At 42.0% G+C, this 17,167-nt stretch overlaps 1 protein-coding gene across 2 annotated transcripts in view; it reads left to right on the forward strand.

The window, feature by feature from the left end:
- The first annotated feature begins 638 nt into the window (after positions 1 to 638).
- cdh19 (cadherin 19, type 2) overlaps positions 639 to 17,167 on the forward strand; it is a 78,742-nt gene continuing 62,213 nt past the window's right edge. Inside the window, exons 1-3 of one of the 2 annotated variants that reach the window (XM_084102661.1) lie at positions 639 to 756; positions 5,297 to 5,813; positions 10,950 to 11,244. In XM_084102661.1, coding sequence (XP_083958787.1) covers positions 5,607 to 5,813; positions 10,950 to 11,244 — 502 coding nt within the window. In that variant the 5' untranslated portion in view covers positions 639 to 756; positions 5,297 to 5,606. The remainder of the gene's footprint in view (positions 757 to 5,296; positions 5,814 to 10,949; positions 11,245 to 17,167) is intronic. The other variant, XM_084102662.1, reaches the window with a different exon arrangement.

A 17,167-nucleotide genomic window follows, 5' to 3' on the forward strand; every position in this document is an offset into this window, starting at 1 on the left:
ATATTTTAAACTCAGTTAAAATACTAAATAAAAGTTATATAAAACGTTTCCTTTCATAATTTTTAACAAATAACTTCTGATTATTTAAAAAGTTTTATTTTATTTCTCTCGTGTGGCGCCCCTGTGCACTTCAGATATTGCATACCCGTTTTTGGGCCCCTGGTCATATCTCTTCTTAACATGACATTGTAAAAGAACAAACATCACTTTTTACCAAGCCTTTTTTATCCATTTTGTGGACTGTTGTGTTTGCCAGCACTCTGCTTCATTTCACAAACTGTTCCTGTTTTTGAAGGTAGCGTCATAATGCCTGTGTATCAATAAGGAAGAAGGGGCTCATGGGGCCTTTAAATGTCAGAAACATTCTTCCTATTCGTCTAGGGAACAGTTGACACTCAGTTGAATGTAGAGCAGGCCTGCAGCGAGATAAAGCTAATAAATGCTGTATTGTTGGAGTCTGAGGTTTGAGATTTGTAGTCACTGGTCTAGGCTGTTTGCTTGAAGAAGAATGATGTGTGTGTGTCACTGTGCTCGGACAATACAAGCACTGTTTGCTCTCCTCCAGAATGTATGAGGAAAAAAGACAAATGGGGGAGAAATAGGAGGTGGTCATTGAAGGGACAAACCATTTTGAGAGATGTGAGCATTAGCACTGCCGTCTGTGACCAGTTAACACATTAAAATTGTGTTAATGAACTACTGAGGAAAGCTTGATGGTGATTTTAAGGGAATTGCTAATATTGTTGAGAGACACAGGTGAGCTGTTTTAACTTACTAAATCTGATTATTTTTCATGAACATTTGCAGGGACTTTAAAAAGAGTATCCAAAACGTAAAATACTATTTTACATATGTCTATACTTGGAAGCAAAACATCACCATTACATACTGACAAACATTTGGACTGTCCATATGTCACTAACCTCAACAGGTTAAAAAAATAATAATAAAAATATATATATATATATATATTGTTAGCTTGTCAGTGATAGTTAAGTAAATAAACATTTTCTAAATATTTAATGTTAGTCTAAACTTAAAAAAGAAATAATTTTTTTAAAATAATAATTCCATTTGTTAATTAGCATACATATACACAGCATTTTAACTTTTGCTTTTATAACAAAGTTTTCACATACGTAATATGTCTTTTTTATGTGATGTTTAGTTTTTCCATAGTTAGACTTGAACCCAGTGTGTCATTACCCATCATGCATGACGGTAAACAACACATCACAACATGATTCCCCTAATGACCAATTAAAATGTGCTAAATATTTGACTGTAGCATGGGACAAAGTTTGACAATCTTCAGTCGTGTCTTCGCAGTCCTTTCAAAAAGCTTTACCACAATAGTTGTGTGCTGTAATAAATACACATTTAAAATACTAAACACAAAAAGATACTTCCACATTCATGTGATAAATAAGCAAAAATAAGCTAGTAATTAATAATTAACTGAATAAACAGTAAAACCTCTTAGCCATTATTTACAACTTAGCAAACCATGTAGTTTTGTTTGTGTAGTAATGTACTTTGTTATATTTCAGTGATTCTCCATATATTAAGTTAACTGAACAATATGAAGCTAATAACTATGTTTAATGCTGTTTCTAGTTATAATTTGCTATAATAGTGTAAAAAAGACAATTTCATCATCTGTTCTAAAGTGAAAGTTATATCCTTATTAATGATGGCACTTATCGAGTGATATTTAAGTTAGACCAGAATAAACCAATAATTGTGGCTAAACTGTCACTAATACAGTACTAATAAAGACAATTAATGTGGATCCTTCAATGGCTAATATGCCCTTACTATATGTAAAGGTTAATCATTAATCACTAGTGTGTTGGTGCTTAACTAATGCATAATTCTGCATCCTTAAAATAAAGTGATCAAAAAACCCATCCAGGGTGAAGTACCTTGAGAAATTAAATATGACCTATGGAAATAATAATCTTAATTTAATTTAGATTTATTAATTTACCATTATATAACCACTCATATGATAAGGGTTATTTAAGGGTGTAAATCACTGAAATTGTCACGATTCACCTGTATATACGTGTGTGTGTGTGTGTGTGTGTGTATGTATATATATTTATTATTTATTTATTTTACTTGAAATAGCAGAAGTAACACATTTTATGAAACCAGATCCGAGCAGAAATACCTTGAAACATTACATTTTAAATTCTCTGCTACAGTAGGGTTAGGTTCATGATTAGGATCAACCAACAATGCCACTCAAAAGACAACAAAAAGGACTCCAATTGCTTAAAGTTATACATCCATTGCTGTAGTGTCACTGCTGATCTGGTTTGAGTTTGGAACGTTTGATTTCGTTTGAAATACTGCTGCGTCTAGATCCAGCTCCCCGTTTTTTCATCTTTGCCTCAACCACGTTCTGACACATAGAATCAAAGTCAAATATACTAGCTTGGGAATTTGACCCAAGACATAATTGGCTGGTCAGGCACTTTTTGTTGATATTGTGGTATAATTGTTTCACGGCTTTGCAATATAAGATTTCATTTTAGGTTTGGTTTATAGTGAATTATAAACTATAATGAGAAATTTAAAATAGCAACACACATGCATTCCTGCTCTGTGATATCATAACTAAATTAAATTAAATTAGACTTTCACAAGATGGAAAACTCGGAGTCATACTGAATGAACTCTGTTCAAAATAGTTTCATCTTCATTCATGTACAATGAACTATTTGTTATCCCTAAAATTCTGGGTAACAGTGATGGGAACATCAGATCATTTTACTGTCTCTCTTGTTCAGTCTCATTCAGCAAAATGAAAAACAAAATGTATTTGTCATTTTGTTAATTTCAACACTGTTGAATTTGAATTTGAAATGAATTTCTTGACAATAAAAAACAAAACAAAAAAACAACAACAACAGAAAAACACAGGTAACAGGCAGGTAAATATTAGTCACAATAATTTATTTAAAACATAAAAAAGGCAATATAAAAATAACATCTCACTGCAATAGGTTTGGTTGAAAATAAAATCACATTAACAAAGTGTATTATTAACACTAAGTATGCTATATCTTGTCTAATCGATCTGACTTACAGAATTCCAATATTGGGCTTCCAAACAGGCTCAAATTCCCATAGACCTCCGTTGAAGGGGTGAAAACTTTCATACAATACCTCTTATATGTTGTTGAAGCCATCCGTTCGCATTATTTCATATTATTTATAAAAGAATATTGTTTAACATCTCAATTTGTGTTGAAAAACAACATTAACCAATAAAGAAAATTTCACCAATCAGAGAGCTGCCAAAATACTTCACTGAATTGTAGTTGTTTCCCTCACAGGAAGGAAACAGTCTTGTATGTTTGTCGTTTTGTCCGATTTTAAAATACCTTTTTTATGTCGTCAGATTATTTGTATAGCGCTTTAACAAAACATTGTTTTAAAGCAGCTTTACAGTAATTAACAGGATTAAATAACAGTATTAATTTTGCATAGTTCTTCAAAGTAGCACCAAATGAGCCGGTTCAACTAAGTGTCGAGTTTACGTGGACCGAACGCAGAGCTTCAGGACCTCAGACCAGCTCTTTGTCTGCTATGGAGGCAAGCAGAAGGGAAAGGCTGTCTCTAAGCAGAGGTTGCCACCCTGGATAGTGGAAAATATTGTCTTGGCGAATCAGACCCAGGGCGAGCCATGTTCCCATGGGGTGATAGATCACTCTACTAGGTGTGTTGCTTCCTCCTTGCACATGCGCTTCCTTACATACCTGCTTTGCGGGGTGAGGCGTGTGATGCAAATCTCGCATGCCAATGTGGATTGGCTCATTTAGTTTACACTCAAAGGTGATTGGGCTCTTAGGCGAGGTACCAATTCGTCAGTTCAGTTCTGACATAACTCCTTCAGGGAACGGGGGTTACATATGTAACCTAGACATTTGTGGAAATGAATCGGACTACCCATCACTAGTAGGGATCCAAATGCAATGTAATGTTTAAAGGGGGCGGAATGTTTTTCCGTGTTTAAGTGCTATAATCGGGTCCCTGGTGCTTCTACCAACACAGAAAACATGAAAAGTGAAACCCAGTAACTTTGTTTTGGTGAGCCTTTTTCTGCAAGCATGACAAAAAATAATCCAATCAGATTTCGCTCTCCTTCTGACGTTGGAAGAGGAACTTATTATAATATTATCGCCCTTAATCTGCACATTTACACACACCAGGCGACATGTGGTTTTGCGAGCGACAACAGTGACCAGTTCTAACGCAATGGCAAAAGATCCAGCAAAGCCTGAAGCTGTTCTGTGGTCGAGCTCAGACGAGCACTGAACACTATTGACCAGAACATGTCACAGCTGTCTTATAAAGACCTCAGGAACTGTGGACACTTGTGGAAAAGTTAAACATGATGGTGCATGCAAGTCGATGAGATGAATCAATGTAACTCCACAGCAACTACATAAATGTATCCACTAACCATTCAGAACAGGTGTGTCTAAAAGTTGAACCTCTTCCTGAGTCGCTCCGTAAGGCTGCACTCGCTACTGGTTATTCTGAGATTTTGGATGAGTGAGATTTGCATGTTTTGTTATTGCCGGAGTATCTGAAGCTTGAGTAAAGGATCGGCCCTCTTCTGAATGGAGGCGGAGCAAAAGCTCATTTGCATTTAAAGGGACACACATAAAAACGGCGGGTTTTTGCTCACACCCAAAAAGGGGCAAATTTGACAAGCTATAATAAATTATCTTCTAATTTGAGCTGAAATTTCACAGACACATTCTGGGGAACACCATAGATTTATATTACAACTTGTGAAAGGGGGCATAATATGTCACCTTTAATAAAATAATAACAAAAATACATAGATCACACAGCCAAGGAGACAAAACTTTGCTCACATGCATGACAGCCATTAAAGAACAACACAGAACAATGAATACAGGAAACACAAGGGCTGATAAGAATAACTACTCACAGTTGGGAATGATCAAGACTTACGAGGAGAAACACAGGAACAGAAGAGACAAACTAAAATTCCACATAATACAACGGTACAAAAGATACAGAACCATGATCTAAATATTATCTACAAATACTTCAGTGACCAAGACTAGCTTAAGTTAGTAAAATGGCTGAAATAAAATGTAATTAATAATTAATTCTTATATATATAATAATTAATAATAAATAATTCATCTGCCTCTTGTATTTCTGTTTATTAAACTTTTGGTTGCATATTTTAAAACATTTAAAACATGATTAAATATATGAGATGGTTGTTGTTGTTGTTTTTCAGAAAATGGAAAACCCCTTGCAGATTACACCTAGCCTGATGATTACCCAGTAGTCTCACTCTAATGGATTATTTGTGCTCCAGCTAGACTCCAACACTTCAGTCTATTGAAGAATTCTGTTCACCTTCACCTCAACCCTATAAATCATTCTAAGAATCTCTTTCCTCTTTCTCAATAACAGAAAAGTCATCATTTCCTTCTAATGGAGTTTTGCCTCATATCCTGTTTGAGTCCATCTCCCCCGTTGGCATTATCACCCTGACATCCAGCCCTAACACTCAATGAAACACTGATTTAAAGAACTTCTCAACAATGGACAACTGTTCTGTTCTTCATTTGCTCCTCATGATCTTCATCATGCCTGGCTGGCTTGGGGGTGACCTCATTATCTCAAGAAAACAGCAAGAGATCCGTTCGAGTAAAGCCTCTCGTGGGTCCCATCTGAGAGTGAGACGTGGCTGGATATGGAGCCAAATATTTGTTGAAGAAGAAGATCCAACACCAAGGAAGATTGGTCAGGTATAACTGGAGTTCACAAAGGTCTTTGACACCTCTAAACTAAAGAAATGTGGGAAAAGGTCACATAGCTTAAAGACAAGGATGGGGAGCTCATGAATAAATTCTGTGACAGTCTTACAGTGACAGCCATTTTATTTGCCAACAAATATAATAATAATAACCCCTTAAACCTAACATTACGATATTAAGTTGCAATAATAAAATATTGAAAACAAATATGATGAAATATTATTAAAGTATAATATTATTATTATTAATGTGTGAGTTCAGAAAATGTTGTTAATTATTTCAATGAAATTGTAAGCAATTTCTTACATACCCAATTACATGTACTTTTGAATAGTAAACCAAATCAACATTAAACCGTATTAACGCTCATTTCAGCATATTCACATTTTAGTCTCCAATAGCAATATATTACTTACTCAGCTCAGCTGGTGTCAGAGTTGAGTCTGTTTTCATGCTTTGTATTGTTTGATTTAGCTTTCCTTTTCTGTTTGAGAGTTTGCTGTAAGTCTGTTAATTAGTTTTGTCTTCCTCGTCCCCTGCCTGTTGGTTTCCATGGTTTCTGATTGATTTGAGTATTCTGTTCAGGTGTGTCGTGTTAACTCACCAGCTCCTTTATTTGTCCTCATGTATTTAAGCCCTCAGTTTCAGGGTGCTTTCACACTGGTGTCACATTCACCGTCTGTCTTCATCCTGCTCACTACAGTTCCCAGAATCCTCCTTGTCTCCACACCTGAACTCACTCCCTCAATTACCCACCTGTTCATCATTATCATCAGCTGCATCACCTGTCTTGTGTTCATCTGTGTGTGTATTTAAGTTCCTGGTCTTCACTCGTCTTTTGTCGGTTATTGTTTGTGCACCAGCACACTGTTTCTTGTTTGTTTCGAGTTTCCTCTCTGTTAATAAACCTTTGTTATTTTGGTACTTCGCTTGGCTTGTCTCCTTCCTCAACCCGGACCTGACAGAATAACCGACCACATCATGAGCTGGGAGCTCACTGGACAGATCGTGGCTTTGGCTCGGGATAGCCGCGATCTGTTGCATCACGCCATTCCAGCCGAGCCTGCACTTCACGCCAGTCCAGCTGCGCTTGCACTTCACGCCAGTCCAGTCGAGCCTGTACTTCACACCAGTCCAGCCGAGCCCGCACTTCACGCCAGATCTGCCGAAGCCAAGGCAGTTCGCATCATGCCCGCCGAGCCTGTGACTGTTGTTGGCCCAGAGAGGCCAGATCCAGTTCCGAGTCCAGTTCCGAGTCCAGCCGAGCCCGCACTTCACGCCAGATCTGCCGAAGCCAAGGCAGTTCGCGTCATGCCCGCTGAGCCTGAGACAGTTGTTGGCCCAGAGAGGCCAGATCCAGTTCCGAGTTCAGTTCCGAGTCCAGCCGAGCCCGCACTTCACGCCAGATCTGCCGAAGCCAAGGCAGTTCGCGTCATGCCCGCCGAGCCTGTGACTGTTGTTGGCCCAGAGAGGCCAGATCCAGTTCCGAGTCCAGTTCCGAGTCCAGTTCCGAGTCCAGTTCCGAGTCCAGCCGAGCCCGCACTTCACGCCAGATCTGCCGAAGCCAAGGCAGTTCGCATCATGCCCGCCGAGCCTGAGACAGTTGTTGGCCCAGAGAGGCCAGATCCAGTTCCGAGTTCAGTTCCGAGTCCAGCCGAGCCCGCACTTCACGCCAGATCTGCCGAAGCCAAGGCAGTTCGCATCATGCCCGTCGAGCCTGTGACTGTTGTTGGCCCAGAGAGGCCAGATCCAGTTCCGAGTCCAGTTCCGAGTCCAGTTCCGAGTCCAGCCGAGCCCGCACTTCACGCCAGATCTGCCGAAGCCAAGGCAGTTTGCGTCATGCCCGCCGAGCCTGAGACAGTTGTTGGCCCAGAGAGGCCAGATCCAGTTCCGAGTTCAGTTCTGAGTCCAGCCGAGCCCGCACTTCACGCCAGATCTGCCGAAGCCAAGGCAGTTCGCGTCATGCCCGCCGAGCCTGTGACTGTTGTTGGCCCAGAGAGGCCAGATCCAGTTCCGAGTCCAGTTCCGAGTCCAGCCGAGCCCGCACTTCACGCCAGATCTGCTGAAGCCAAGGCAGTTCGCATCATGCCCGCCAAGCCTAAGACAGTTGTTGGCCCAGAGAGGCCAGATCCAGTTCCGAGTCCAGTTCCGAGTCCAGCCGAGCCCGCACTTCACGCCAGATCTGCCGAAGCCAAGGCAGTTCGCGTCATGCCCGCCGAGCCTGAGACAGTTGTTGGCCCAGAGAGGCCAGATCCAGTTCCGAGTTCAGTTCCGAGTCCAGCCGAGCCCGCACTTCACGCCAGATCTGCCGAAGCCAAGGCAGTTTGCGTCATGCCCGCCGAGCCTGTGACTGTTGTTGGCCCAGAGAGGCCAGATCCAGTTCCGAGTCCAGTTCCGAGTCCAGTTCCGAGTCCAGTTCCGAGTCCAGCCAAGCCCGCACTTCACGCCAGATCTGCCGAAGCCAAGGCAGTTCGCGTCATGCCCGCCGAGCCTGAGACAGTTGTTGGCCCAGAGAGGCCAGATCCAGTTCCGAGTTCAGTTCTGAGTCCAGCCGAGCCCGCACTTCACGCCAGACCTGCCGAAGCCAAGGCAGTTTGCGTCATGCCCGCCGAGCCTGTGACTGTTGTTGGCCCAGAGAGGCCAGATCCAGTTCCGAGTCCAGCCGAGCCCGCACTTCACGCCAGATCTGCCGAAGCCAAGGCAGTTCGCATCATGCCCGCCGAGCCTGAGACAGTTGTTGGCCCAGAGAGGCCAGATCCAGTTCCGAGTCCAGTTCCAAGTCCAGCCGAGCCCGCACTTCACGCCAGATCTGCCGAAGCCAAGGCAGTTTGCGTCATGCCCGCCGAGCCTGAGACAGTTGTTGGCCCAGAGAGGCCAGATCCAGTTCCGAGTTCAGTTCCGAGTCCAGCCGAGCCCGCACTTCACGCCAGATCTGCCGAAGCCAAGGCAGTTCGCATCATGCCCGCCGAGCCTGTGACTGTTGTTGGCCCAGAGAGGCCAGATCCAGTTCCGAGTCCAGTTCCGAGTCCAGTTCCGAGTCCAGTTCCGAGTCCAGCCGAGCCCACACTTCACGCCAGATCTGCCGAAGCCAAGGCAGTTCGCGTCATGCCCGCTGAGCCTGAGACAGTTGTTGGCCCAGAGAGGCCAGATACAGTTCCGAGTTCAGTTCCGAGTCCAGCCGAGCCCGCACTTCACGCCAGATCTGCCGAAGCCAAGGCAGTTCGCGTCATGCCCGCCGAGCCTGTGACTGTTGTTGGCCCAGAGAGGCCAGATCCAGTTCCGAGTCCAGTTCCGAGTCCAGTTCCGAGTCCAGTTCCAAGTCCAGTTCCGAGTCCAGTTCCGAGTCCAGCCGAGCCCGCACTTCACGCCAGATCTGCCGAAGCCAAGGCAGTTTGCGTCATGCCCGCCGAGCCTGAGACAGTTGTTGGCCCAGAGAGGCCAGATCCAGTTCCGAGCCCTAACACGGAGCCCTCTTCGCCGCTGGTCCTGCCCAGCTCAGAACCCTCTTCGCCGCTGGTCCTGCCCAGTTCAAAGACTTCTTCACCCCTGGTCCTGTCCAGCCCAGAGTCGCCTTTGCCCCCCGTCTCATCCAGTCTTGAACCAGAGCCTGATAATTAAAGAGCCTGAGGCTATAAGTCCTCTGGGGGGACCGTGGAGGCCTCACCGACACGGTTCCCAATGCCGTCCGAAGGGCCTGCTCTGCCATGGCCACCTCCTCGTCCTGCACCACCGTGGCGGCGATATCATCCTGGAGTCTCCTGTCTGTTATCTTTCTGTTCACCCTTCGGTCACAGACTCCAGGATGCCCACCCCCCCTCCCGTGTTCTGCCTTCTACGGTGCGGGTCGCGCCTAGCGGGAGGGGGGAGTAATGTCACATTCACCGTCTGTCTTCGTCCTGCTCACTACAGTTCCCAGAATCCTCCTTGGCTCCACACCTGAACTCACTCCCTCAATTACCCACCTGTTCATCATTATCATCAGCTGCATCACCTGTCTTGTGTTCATCTGTGTGTGTATTTAAGTTCCTGGTCTTCACTCGTCTTTTGTCGGTTATTGTTTGTGCACCAGCACACTGTTTCTTGTTTGTTTTGAGTTTCCTCTCTGTTAATAAACCTTTGTTATTTTGGTACTTCGCTTGGCTTGTCTCCTTCCTCAACCCGGACCTGACAACTGGCAGTTTAGTTCGGAACAGGGCACGGTTCGCATGAAAAATCGCTAATGTGAACGCTGTCATGTGGACCTGGATGCGCACTGGGGTACCGAACCCGAGACTACCTGGAGGAGGTGGTCTGAGTTCGGTTGTACTCGAACTGTGCCGCGGTTCGTGTGAATGTGAAAGCAACACAGACTCGGGTGCGCACTTGTTCAGGAAGAAAAGTAACCTGGCCATGCGTTTTAGCTGATTATTATGTATTTAGTTTAATAAAACGCATAGTGTTGATGATTTACCTTGGATACGAGCGAGAGTGAGCCTGCAGTGTATTCGCGCATAGCGTGTGGAATCAGGACAACAAATTAATGTAAATTTCGTTTGCAAGCAGCGGAAAACCACCTTATGCGTCACACACATACAGTAAACCTGTGTTGTTCACTCAGCTGTGCATAATAGCACCAAATTAATAAAAAAACACAATATATTGACTCGCGTTCTGTTTTCTATCATGCGGGTTCGATAGAGGGTTCTACCAGGGTTCGATAGAATCAAGTTGAGTGTAAAACCAGACCAACGCTGCGGGGGGCGCCGGGAACAATCGCACTCAGGCTCGGACTGCAGCAAACAAGCCCAGTGTGAAAGCAGCCTCAGTCTGTTACTTGTCCTGTATTGTTTAAAATTTATGTTGTAGTGGTTGCTATATTCCATGTCTTCAAGTAGTCTCCAAGTGACCTCCTGCATGTTTCTTTGTTTTGAATTTGCAATTAAATACTGTTTTGTTTGCTTCCTCATCATGCGCTTCACTACAGCCACCAAACCGTGACAGATGGTGTAGTCAATGTGAAGTTTCGAGAGTGTCTTTTTTTAAGGGGCACGAGTGACAGTCCTGGCACTTCTCAATTATAATTAGATATTGATATATAGTTGATATGTCTTGCAAAATCTCTTTTACATCCTGTTTATTTTCCTTCAGCTGAAATCAGATTACGACACAGGCGACTTTACTATCAAGTACATCCTATCAGGTGAAGGAGCTGGTGAGATATTCATCATTGATGAGTACACAGGTGATCTTCACTCATTACAGAGTCTGGATCGCGAGCTGAAGCCCTTCTACATACTGCAAGCCCAGGCCATCAACCGCAGATCCAAACAGCCTGTTGAACCTGAATCTGAGTTTATCATTAAAGTCCAGGACATCAATGACAATGCTCCAGAATTTATCAATGAGCCTTACATATCCAGCATCCCAGAGATGTGTCCCACAGGTGCGTTGACCCACTGTGTTTCATATGTTCATGACAAATAAAGAAAACATAAAAGATTATGCATGGTCTAAGTTAATAAATTAACTTATCAGTGCTAAAAAAAAAGTTTATGTTCATACACAGTTTGAGGTGACACTTTAGAATACAATTAATGAATAACTACACAGGAACAAATGAGTAACAATACCCATCCCTCGGATGAGATGTTAAACCGAGGTCCTTTTGTGAAGTATTGGATAGTAATGACTCAAGTATTATCATATCCTTCAGAAGGAACTACTAATTATTTGGATCAGTATTCTAAAGTGAAAACCATAATAACTCCTTAATGTTGACTGAAGGCATTGTAAGTTTTGGAGTTTTTTTTTGTTTTTGTAAGGTATTGGATAGTAATTCCTTCCGGTGAACTACCTCATTGAACTGAGCACTCTTACTAACCTGTTAATCAGAGTTTATTGTTAGTTAATAGTAGTTACTAGAGTGTTAATAATGCATTATTCATTTGTTCCTGTGTAGTTATTCATTAATGAAGGAACACTTTCTAAAGTGTTGCACAGTTTGATAGTGAAAGAGAGACAACAAAATTATTAAGCTACTACATTAAATGTTTTAGAGAAACCAAATATTCCCAGAAAGCTTGGTTGACATTTGCTCTATGAATAGGATCACACAATGACATCCTGGAAAATTTTGTTTTTGCAAAGCTGTTACAGCAATTTGGGGAGAGTCCTTTCTGTTCCAAAATGGCAATACCCCTATTCAGAAAGAATAGCTCCATAAATGGTTTACTGAGTCTGGTGTTAAATAGCAATTAAGCCGTGAGAGAGCGGCACGAGACTGGTGCATCGCTCTGGTGTCGCTCATCAGTAATCACGCCACTGGCCTCGTGCCACTCTCTCACGGGCCTCGTCCTGCTCGCCACAATTTCATATTTGATTAACTTTACACAGTTATTAAACTGAACTGAATCAACACTAAACTGATTTCAGCTGCAACAACACTGCAACAACGTCTTTTAGAGCTGCTTTATAGCATTGTTGAATTAGATTTGCATAATTGATCATTATTTTCCCGTTTATCACTGTAAAGTTGTAAACAATCTGTATTGTATAAAGCGCTATAGAAATAAAGGCTTGAGTTCAATTGACTTGAAGAAATTGACTGACCCTTACAAAGCCCAGACCTGAACCGTTATTCAGTATTTTTATAGATGAATTGTAAGTCAAGTCAAGTCAAGTCAAGTCATCCTCATTTATATAGCGCTTTTAACAATGTAGATTGTTTCAAAGCAGCTTTACAGAGACAAACGTATAATTTAGGGTAACAGAGACTGTTTTGGCTTTATAGCGGTTCTCTAATAAAGTTATTTTCCAGGTAAAGTTAGTTTTGATTGATTCGCTTCCATCGCAACGATCATTTGTTATTAAATTAGGGGCCACTAAGACGACACCATTCTCTCTACATAGACTTTAAATGCGAACCTGTGAGAAACGCTGATGGCGTTCACATGCGCATTAAGAATTGGTTCTATAGTTATGTGCGTTTGAATATATGTGCGCAGGTTTGGAATTCCCTACAGACCAAGCCTAAACAAAGTACTGGTCTTTCCTTATAAATTTGATACAGACTTTTATTTTATTTTGTCACATCGGGGTAGGTACGCGAAACGAATTTTCGGGCAACGCTTTATCTGTTGAGTGGTAAAGGGTTCCTCCATAGGGAGAGTTGGCACTAGTTGGCACTTCAGCACTGCGTTGACATCGGGTCCAGGTGAAGGTCCTTCGTCAGATCTGGATACGGCCTGGATCCGGCAGGCTGCGGGAAAACCTCGGGATAAACAAAGACACTAAAATTAGCGTAGATGCCATTCTTCTTATGATGTAACGAGTACATCAGGATTTATGGGAAGTGTTCCCGGTTCCGGCTGATCTAATCTATGCAGCCTAACATTGAATTATAGAAGTCTATAATGTTCTATGTGAATGCTAGGTCAAAGAGATGTGTCTTTAATCTAGCTTTGAACTGACAGAGTGTGTCTGCTTCCCGGACAATGTTAGGAAGACTGTTCCAAAGTTTTGGTGCTAAATAGGAAAAGGATCTACCGCCAGCAGTCGATTTTGATATTCTAGGTATTATTAACTGGCCGGAATTTTGAGATCGCAATAGACGTGAAGGACTATAATGCATTAAGAGCTCGCTCAAGTACTGCGGAGCTAAACCATTTAGTGCTTTGTAAGTAATCAGCAATATTTTAAAATGTATGCGATGTTTAATAGGGAGCCAATGCAGTTTTGACAGAACAGGGCTAATATGGTCATACTTCCTGGTTCTGGTAAGAACTCGAGCTGCTGCATTTTGGACCAGCTGTAATTTGTTTATTAAGCGTGCAGGGCAACCACCCAGTAGACCATTACAATAATCTAGCCTTGAGGTCATGAATGCATGAACTAATTGTTACGCATTTGTCAATGAGAGCATATGGCGTAATTTAGATATATTTTTTAAGATGAAAGATTGCTGTTTTTTTTCAGATACTAGACACGTGACTTTCAAATGAAAGATTGGTATCAAATAGCACACCCAGGTTCCTAACCGACGACGGAGACTTAACAGAGCAGCCATCAAGTGTTAGACAGTATTCTAGGTTATTACGCGAGGAAGTTTTTTGTCCAATAAATAGAATCTCTGTTTTTTCAGGAAATTGGAAGGAAATTGCTAGTCATCCAATTTTTTATATCAGCTATGCATTCCGTTAATTTTGTGAATTGGTAAGTTTCGTCGGGGCGTGAAGAAATATAGAGCTGAGTATCATCAGCATAACAGTGAAAACTAATGCCATGCTTCCTAATAATATCTCCTAATGGTAGCATGTACAGAGTGAACAGCAGCGGTCCTAGTACTGAGCCTTGTGGTACACCATACTGAACTTGTGATCGATAAGACATCTCTTCATTTACTGCTACAAACTGATAACGGTCAGATAAGTATGATTTAAACCATGCTAGTGCAATTCCACTAATGCCAACATAATTTTCGAGTCTATTTAAAAGAATGTTATGGTCGATAGTGTCAAATGCAGCACTTAGATCAAGTAACACTAATAGCGAGATACAACCACGATCGGATGATAGGAGCAAATAATTTGTGAGAGCAGTCTCAGTACTATGGTACGGTCTAAATCCTGACTGAAAATCCTCACAAATATCATTTCTTTCTAAAAAGGAACATAGTTGTGAGGATACTGCCTTTTCTAGTATCTTTGAGAGAAAAGGTAGATTCGAGATCGGCCAGTAATTGACTAATTCTGTAGGATCAAGTTGCGTTTTTTTAACAAGCAGTTTAATCATAGCTAGCTTAAAAGTTTTCGGTACATATCCTAATGACAAAGATGAATTAATGATATTAAGAAGAGGATCTATGACCTCTGGAAGCATCTCTTTCAGTAGCTTAGTCGGTATGGGGTCTAACATACATGTTGTCGATTTAGATGATTTAACGAGTTTAGTAAATTCTTCCTCTCCTATAGCAACGAATGAATTTGAGAAAATGAACAATTTTCTCCCTGATATTATCAATCTTGTTAGTAAAGAAGTTCATAAAGTCATTACTGCTGTGTTGCTTGGAAACGTCTGGGGTTGAAGATTTATTTTTCGTTAGTTTAGCCACAATTTCAAATAAATACCTAGGGTTTTGTTTATTTTCTTCTAATAGGTTTGAAAAATAAGCAGATCTAGCAGCTTTTAAGGCCTCTCTGTATGCAATCGAACTGTCTTTCCATGAAATGTGAAATACCTCTAGTTTTGTTTTCTTCCAGTTGCGCTCCATTTTTCTGGCTTCTCTTTTAAGGGCCCGAGTGTGCTCGTTGTACCACGGCGTTGGACTATTTTCTTTAATCTTCTTTAAGCGCAAAGGAGCAACTGTGTCTAAAGTGCTGGAAAAGAGAGAGTTAAGAGTTTCTGTCGCAATATCTAGTTCTTCTAAGCTATCTGGGATGCTGAGATGATGAAACTGATCAGGAAGATTATTGATAAAGCAGTCTTTAGTGGCAGAAGTGATAGGTCTAACATATTTGTAACAGGGAGTCGGCTTTGCAGCCTTGGCTAAATGAAATTTACACGAGAATAAATAATGATCTGAGATGTCATCGCTCTGCTGCTGAATTTCAGCGGCATCAACGTTGATTCCATGTGATAATATTAGATCTAGAGTATGATTACGACAATGAGTAGGTCCTGACATGTGTTGTCTAACTCCAATTGAGTTCAGAATATCTTTAAATGCCAATCCCAATGCATCTTTTTCGTTATCCACATGTATATTAAAATCATATTTAAGTTCTGTAGCTATCAAACTAGCTGCAAATTACTGTTGCTTACCTCCAGTTCGTGTTGCAAAATGGATAAAACATATTACCCACGTCTTCAAAGCCACCTGCGATGTAGCTACACCGGTGCCTCTTTTATTAATTTACTTGATAATTAATTTCACTTTTCACTTTATTTACTCATTTATTTAATATGTATGCTACTTAATTTTATTATCAAGGGAAATGTGAACTATTGTCCATATGCTGATAACGGCTATAGCATACTGTCTTGATTTATTTTCTTAATATTTCTCTTTTGGCCCATGTAATGAAAAATAAGAAGAGAAGTATTTTGTGTTTAACAAGCTGTTTTTGAAATAAAGCTGTTTTTAATATACGACGATGGGGCCTACCTTGACCCCTGGGAGCCGGTCGATCTGGGTGTTCTGTATAGTATTGTGTGAGGAGTGTAGGATCGAGGATATCATGACGAGTTACCCAAGAGCGCTTCTCGGGACCGTAATCCTCCCATTCGATGAGGTACTCCAGCCTGGGACCCCATCATCGCGAGTCTGGGATAGCTCGGACCCGGTAGATAGGCTCCTCTTCTGCGATGTTGGGATGAAGAGGTACTTCATCGCCACCAGATTCTGTGGGAGGAGAAAACAAGGGTTCAGAGTGAGGTTTAAGGAGTGACACGTGGAAAGATGGTGAGATTCTGTAGTGAGGTGGAAGGTTTAGCCTGTAGGTGACCTCGTTGAGCTGCCTCTGCTCTGTGAATGGACCTATGTACCGGGGACTCAGCTTACGGCAAGGCAGGCGGAGATGGATGTCACGCGTCGAGAGCCATACCTTCTGGCCTGGTTGGTAGCGAGGGGTAGATGTTCGCCGGATATCCGCTTGTCTCTTGTGTCTCCGCACTACCTGTTGGAGATGCACATGAGCTGAGTCCCATACCCTCTCGCTCTGCTTGAACCAGTGGTTGACAGCTGGAACCTCCGAGGGCTCACCCAACCAAGGAAAGGGAGGAGGAATTGGCTCCAGCTGTCCTGGTTCTGTTTAGGGCTGAACGATTAATTGCATTTGCGATAATATCGCGATATGATGAAATGCGATTTTTTTAACCGCAGAGCTGCGATTACAGTCTGGCCACGTGACACGCGAGAGTAATCCAGTCTGTATTGCAGATGAAGCATCAACTTGGCACGCTACGCATATAGGCCTGGCTACAGGAAATAACAATTTATGTTTAATTTATGTGATATTGTGTTATAGATTCTCTCCAACGATTCTGTATCGATTAAGATAATTTCAGATTTATGTCTGAGCTTAGTTTTAAACACAGATACGTGATGACGTGTGTGCTTTATAAACAACCGTATTCTGCTTGCTTCTAATTCCTCTGTCTCACACACACACACACACACACACACGACACCACTCGAACCTTACGAGAAATAATCTTTCGGAAAAGTTGAAGCAAATTACAAGGACACTCGCGGGCTTCATTGCACAAGATATGAGATACGCACGGTCTGCGTGATGTTACTTTTGTAGTGCGCCGGTATTTTACTTACAAATGTTCTACGAAGGCAACATATGTCTTGGAATGCAGTT

This window comes from Abramis brama (genome assembly GCF_963993115.1).
Source record: "Abramis brama genome assembly, chromosome: 24".
Lineage (NCBI taxonomy): Eukaryota > Metazoa > Chordata > Actinopteri > Cypriniformes > Leuciscidae > Abramis > Abramis brama.